Raw genomic sequence first — 7,146 nt, 5'->3', positions numbered from 1 at the left:
TTTGGTAGAGAGACAAAGACTGAAAAACTGAGACTGAGAGACAGAGATTAAGAGACAGAGACAAAAATAAATTTCAGTATTTTATTTTATGCAAAGTGAGAAACAGAAATTGAAACAAGAATAAAACTCTAATTTAATTTGCACAAAGGATAAAATTGGAATTAATTAATTAAAATGAGAGTATTTTAGGTATAAAATGTTATTAAAATTTCAATTTCCGTCTCTAAATATTTCAGTCCCCTGTGTCCCTACTTTTTAGAGGTACTGAAATACTGAAATTTTAGAGACAAAAACAAAAATTTTAGTACCAGTCTCTGAACCAACAAATATGATACTGTGTCTCAGTCTCTCAGTCTCTATCCCAATACCTCAAAACAAACGCTACCTTATTATAATTAACTAATATAATTAACCTATTAACTCTATTTGCTCTCGCGTCATTAATTTTTCATTTTTTAATATAAAAAATAGATTGAAAATCCTCCATATCTGTTAAGTTGAATTTAATAGTACTCTTGCTTCATTTCTTCTCTTTCTAAGTTTTTTTTTTTTTAATACTAAAATTCCACTTTATTGAATTTAAGATTTAGATGAATTCATGAACCTTGTCATGAGAGATTACCATAAGGGTGTATATGGTTCAAGTATTACTTTGTTACTCAGATTCCATTCTTATGGGAATCAAATATACCTATAAAAAAGGTGGGAATTGAAATGATGGTATTTTGATTTCTTAAAATCAAATTTGTTTAAAAATAGCTTTTCAAATTTTGAATCAAACATGGAAATATGATATTCTTATCTTAAAATTTCCATAAATTATTTATAATTCCCCCGACCACACACACCAGTGAAAAACCTTTGGTGGTGGGTATTTGGTTTTGTTTCTGGATGCAATTTGTTTTGATTTGCTTGAATTTCAGAATTTTAGCTCTCTCCCATTCTACTTCCTTAATTCACAGGGTTTTCCCAATATATTTAAAAACATGAAAAATTATCATGCATCATTTTACAAGTAATAAACGAATTTTATATTTAACAAATAACTTGTATATTTGATCTGATTTTTGTAAAATTATTTAAATAATTATTTAAAAGATGCACACAACATGTCAAAATAAATTCGATTTTTAAGTTTTTATTTTTTAATAAACATTCGCTCATTCACACAAAAATTTAAAATCGGAAAAATTTTAAGGTTGAAAAAAATCTAATTTTTTAATAATATTTGCAAAAAAGTTATATTAAAATTTAATTTTTAAAATATTGTTTATAATATATCTTAAAAATCTAGTTACTTTTGTTAACTTTTTAAATATTTTAATAGTTTATTTATGGTTTATATTTTTTGAAGTTATTTTTGTAGACAGAGTAAATTTTCAATACTATTTTTGATGATTTACGTTTCTAATTTTAAGATGTTCCATATTCATATTACTATAGTTGATCTACTTGGCAAATGGCAATAAGATAGTAAGATACATAAAGGCCACACATACATAGAGCATTGTAAATATCCGGTACTAGAATTAGAAAAGCTCCACTCCTGCCGTTCCTATAAACCCTAATGAAAACACTGCTCATCCATTGATTGGGACCCATCTGAGTATTACATATATGTGATGCATTATGCTTAGGTATAATTTCAAATTACAATTTTACCCTTCAAGCAAGCCCTGTAGCTTGCTGATTGGACTTCAATGATAGAGTAGAAACAAAAAGATAAAAGAAATTAAAAGATGTAGGTGGCTACCATATCTGATATCTCCATCAATAGGAAGAACTTATTATTATTGTGTAACTCCCTGGAATGCATATCATTCTATTGCCATTCATTCATTCATTCACAACATCTACTTTTTTCTTTCCTTCCATCCAATTTATCATTTCATACCTTATATATAACATAGGCTCACAATAATTCTCTATACTAAAAGAAAAAAAGAAAAAGAAAGAAACTTTATTTGATATGTAATTAATAACATAGATGGGCATGATGATGCATGGCTTTTGATCCAAGTAAGTAATTGGGTGTTGGTAATGGTACCCTTACCCTCACTTTCTAAGCTCTCTTTTGTCCCTACCTTTTTTTATGAACTCCCCTTTCCCTCTGTCAACTTCAGTCCTTCTCCCTCAGATATTCTTTTTGATTTTCTCTCTTTATCACTCCATGTACCATGTGCTATTATGTGATCACTGATGTGCCTATTACTATTAGCTAATAGCCTCTTCAATGCTTTTATAAATTCTTTCACAAATTCTATATATCCCCCTCCAATTCATGCACTCTCTACTTAATCATATTACCTATTATTAGTCCTATACACACATAAAACATCCTTGTTCTTGTTCTTCCTGAGATAAATCATGGAACAACAACAACAACATTCATCATCAGCAAACAGCAACAACAACAACAATGGTACTAGTAGTCACATGAACAGTGGTAGCAGGCAAAGCAGCACAAGGTGGACACCAACAACGGATCAGATAAGGATATTGAAGGATTTATACTACAACAATGGAGTAAGGTCTCCAAGTGCAGAACAGATTCAGAGGATCTCTGCTAGGCTTAGACAGTATGGTAAGATTGAAGGCAAGAATGTCTTCTACTGGTTCCAGAATCACAAGGCCCGTGAGAGGCAGAAGAAGAGGTTCACTTCTGATTCTACTACTACTATCAATGCCAATAATCTTCCACTTCCAACCATGCATAGAGGATCCACCATTAACAACAACAACAATGCTCCTAATTGTTGGAATAAACCTACTGAAGACATTACTACTACTACTACCTTTCATAGCAACAAGTATTATTCCAACAATATGCCATCATCAACTGGTAAAAAAGTAAAAAAAAAAAAAAAAATTAAAACCCTTTTGGGACTATTAGTAGAAGTTATTATATCATATGCTTATTATGTTATGTAGGGATTGCATCTTCTTCTTCTTCTGCTGGGATGGTTGGTGTGGGCCAGATGGGGAATTATGGCTGTGGATCTGTTCCCATGGAGAAGAGTTTTAGGGTAAGTTAGTTGTACATATATGATTATAGAGTTTATATATATGGACCTGAAAACTTTGTCACATAAAGTGTTTTTGTTTTTGTTTTTCTGATCTTAATATAATGGATTGAATATTGATACCTATATAAGCAATTTTATTTAGCTCCTTTTTCACTTCTCACTGAGTATTTTGCTTAGAAATGGAAGGAATATTATCAATGCAGATATAGCTGCAGGTTTGCTTGCTTAATTCATGCATCCCTGGCCTGTGTAATTATGAGAAGGGTGTAAATTAGAAGCATGTGATCATATATATATATATCCCCAATAATAATAATGATAATATATCTTATTTGACAACAAAATGGAGAGACATTTCTACCATTTGCATTCTTCATTCCTTGAAACTTCCATAAAAAGAAACCCTTGAATTGGTCTCTTGACTTGTAAAATGACCAATAAGCCAAGCCTACTGAACCAAAGCTAAGGTTTTATGATTTATCACTAATTAACAACTCAAATAACTATATATATAGTTTTACAACTTCATTTATCATCATTTGATGCATTTTTTTTATTGTTATTAGGAGTGTACAATATCTGCAGGTGGAGGAAGCAGTGTTGGTGGTGCCATAAACCACAACCTGGGATGGGTTGGTGTGGATCCTTATTCATCAACTTACACTGCTTTCTTTGACAAAATAAGGCCTGAGATTGAAACCCTTGAACAAGAACAAGGTGATGATAATAATGATGATGAAGAAATTGATGATGTCACTGAGATTGAAACCCTGCCTTTGTTCCCTATGCATGGTGAAGACATCCATGACTATTGCAGCCTCAGATCCAATAATTCTTCTTCTTCTTCTTTTAACTATGATCATCATCATCATGGATTCAACAACGGTGGTTCTCGTGCTTCCTTGGAGCTTAGTCTCAATTCCTACGGTCGCAAGTCTCCAGATTATGCTTGAAACTTGTTAATTAATTAGCTTACACATCATTATTAATTAACCAGAGTACTATGATATAATATGATAGGTTAGTAGCTTAAGTAGTTATGTTTCCATTTTCCATAATTAGTTTATTTTATTAGGCACTGTTATGTATGTCTTCAACATTGTCCTCTTCTGCTCTTTCACTTTCTTCAATCTTCTCAGGAGAGAGAGAGATGTTCCCATGCTGACACATGTCATGCAGGGAGAGATGAACTTAATTTCCTACTCAATCAACTAATTATTATTAATTATCATGTTATTATTTTCTCCATCTCCCCAAAACATTCTCTCAATTATTTATTTCTAATTCAAATCATCATTGGCACTAGAGACACATGCTATCAAATATATTAACACATTAGAATCGTAACTAAAATTAATTATTAATATATATTTTATATTAATAGATAGTTTTAGTGCACACTGGTTAATATATTAAATATGTTGTATGATTAATTTTCTATGAATGAATGATGCATTATTAACGACCTTATAGTTTTGTTTAGCTAAATTGATGAATGATCTGATTCTGATATTATTCTTTTCTGGAGAAGCACAAACATAAGCATCCGTGAATAAAGTGAAGTAATTTGTAAGACCAAATTCTAAGAGCGATGAAATCATGAAACAAACTAACAAGGGAGCTACTCAAATGAAGATGCAAAAAACATCTTTTTATGAAGATACTTTGTATAAAAGTGTGATTTATTGATTTGGCCACATTTCAAATAAAAACAACACTTTTATAACATATCAAAATCTAACCCTACAATCCATCATCTAAGGGTCAAAAAGAAAAATCATCACATGAAGACAATTATAATATCTTCATGGGAGTACCCACCAACTAACAAAGAGACAAAGGAGAAAGAGAATTGATTTTGCTTGGCAGCAGTGCACTGCCCTATAGCGCGTGAGAGTGTGACTAGTCGACAGACACAGATTTATGTGGGGACCACTCAATTGTTCATTTCTTACAGAGCCTTTTAGCTTTCTCTGAGCATTTTATGGTGCTACTAGCTATTAGCTTAGGCAGTGTATTGCGTTATGTACTTATGTGTATGTATGTGAAAGAAGACTGAGGAGAGACAAGAAAGAAAGAAAGAAAGAAAGAAAGAAAGAGATTAGAGAGTATATATTTTGAAGTTTGAACCATCACCTACTTCGGTAATAGAGATTAGAGAGTAGTATAGGACTATATCTACTGCATCATTCAATTTAATTATTCCAATATATATATGTAATGTAATCTAAACCTTAGGCCATATATATGCACTTTAGAATTTATAGACTAAGATGCAGATGACGCACGTACACTTCAGAATACTTTCACATAGAGTGACTCACTAGTCACTACCTCTAATGTGATTATATTATTTCACATTTAATCTAACAATTTTTTCATGAAAGTACCATGGTTTTCATGCTACGTTACACAATTTCATTTATTATATGGTTGCAACTAGCCACCATACGTACCTAAAGCCTAAAGGTGGCGCATTATAATTACTTCTACATATACGGCCATGTGAATGAAGAATGAGCCTTAGCTATACCTCGAACTCGCTCATGCTACACAACACAAATTAAATGATGGCTTGCTCATTTATTATTATGCATAGATTTGTGTGTCAAATTCGACGCACAGAAACTCCTACATTGCCATTCCAACGGTACAGCAAAAAAAAAAAAAAAGCATTGTTTGATTTTATTGCACAAAACTTTGTTTGAATTGAAGGTATATTATATAATAATAATATAAATGACCTCAGGCAAAAGGTTGAACACGTTAAGTTCCATGTGGATCTTAGTTAAACACGTAAACTTGTTATACAATGATTCATTCCCATTCCATTCTGAAACAAACAAGAAATCCATTTATGTGTTCACTTCAGTGTGTGCTGACAGCAGAGCAGAGCAAAGCGAAAAAAAGCACAAACAAGTACTGTTGTGCAATCAATACTTTTCTGCTACCAAAATTATGTTGGCTCATACAATTTTCAAGGTAATGGCAGCATGACACAGCAACTATATACAACCATGCATGAAGTGGCACAAGTGCACAACCCATAACTGATTTCATCATAAGCTACCCTCATGGTTCTTCCTCTTGCCGGGCTTTGTTTGATACATTTGCCAAATCACTCTGGCCCAAATCTCAATAAAATCTTTGTAGTATATACATACATGTGGGCCAAACTATACTTTTGAATGTTGTTAACAAACATTCAAACTTGGACCAAAAACAGAAAAACATAAGCTAAGAATATACATTAAATTAGGGGTGGCAACCGGGTCTAAAGCTGTCGGCCTGGTCTGCGTAACCCACCAAAAAAGGTGAATTTGGCTGAAAATTTGAGACCGTCATACTTAAAAAGTCTGTCTAACCTACACCACTTAAACTATAGGCTTTGGCGGCAGGACGGCTTCTCCGGCGGGTCTCGTGCTTTTTTTGACCAGGGACGTTTTTGCAAAAAAATTAGTTTATGATTATGTTTATTACATATTTATAATTATAAAGACTTTAATGTTTGTGAATTTAAGAATTATAAATTTTTTGAAATGGTTGTAAAATTATATATACATTATTTAACATTTAATGGTAAAAAAAGGAAAGAGAGATTTGGCGGGTCAAGCTTGCCAGTCCGCTGTTGGGCAGGGCGGGAGAAGGTTTTAGGACCGCCTCCTTAGGTGGGGTGGCGCGGGCTTTCCCGTTTGCCACCCCTATATTAAACACAAACCAACTTGGGTTGGTTGAGTGGTCAGCTCACTCGTCTGCTTAAGCAAGTGTCGTGGGTTTGAATCCCGCCTTGTGCATGCAGCAATCCATTGGCCAGTGGCAGACCCTTAAATGGAGCTCAGATCTGCGACGGATTAGTTCTTGACCTATCGGGTTGGGGGATACCATGGACAACCATTGATTATGCAGGAGACAATTTTATTTTGTCTCATAAATCATGGTAGAATTTTCACTATCTTTCTGAGTATTACATACATCAATTTTCAAGGATTCAACATAATCCTATCAGAAAAAAATCAAGCTTCAACATAAACTTGACTTGGCTAGGTTACTTCCTATACTCTCAACACACTAAGGTAGCGTTTGGAAGGGAGATAGAGACTGAAAGATAGAGACTGGGAGA

The 7,146-nt window shown here is 33.0% G+C and overlaps 1 protein-coding gene across 1 annotated transcript; it reads left to right on the top strand.

Annotated features, from left to right (window-relative positions):
• The first annotated feature begins 2,367 nt into the window (after positions 1-2,367).
• Positions 2,368-3,979, top strand: LOC112747923 (protein WUSCHEL-like). Its single transcript, XM_025796132.2, has 3 exons — positions 2,368-2,842; positions 2,932-3,026; positions 3,593-3,979. The coding sequence occupies exons 1-3, from the start codon at positions 2,368-2,370 to the stop codon at positions 3,977-3,979; spliced, it is 957 nt and encodes a 318-aa protein (XP_025651917.1).
• The last annotated feature ends 3,167 nt before the right edge of the window (positions 3,980-7,146 follow it).

This window comes from Arachis hypogaea, chromosome 15 (assembly GCF_003086295.3).
Source record: "Arachis hypogaea cultivar Tifrunner chromosome 15, arahy.Tifrunner.gnm2.J5K5, whole genome shotgun sequence".
Classification (NCBI taxonomy): domain Eukaryota; kingdom Viridiplantae; phylum Streptophyta; class Magnoliopsida; order Fabales; family Fabaceae; genus Arachis; species Arachis hypogaea.
Note: the sequence above shows the minus strand (reverse complement) of the source record. Positions and strands in the feature narration are given on the sequence as shown.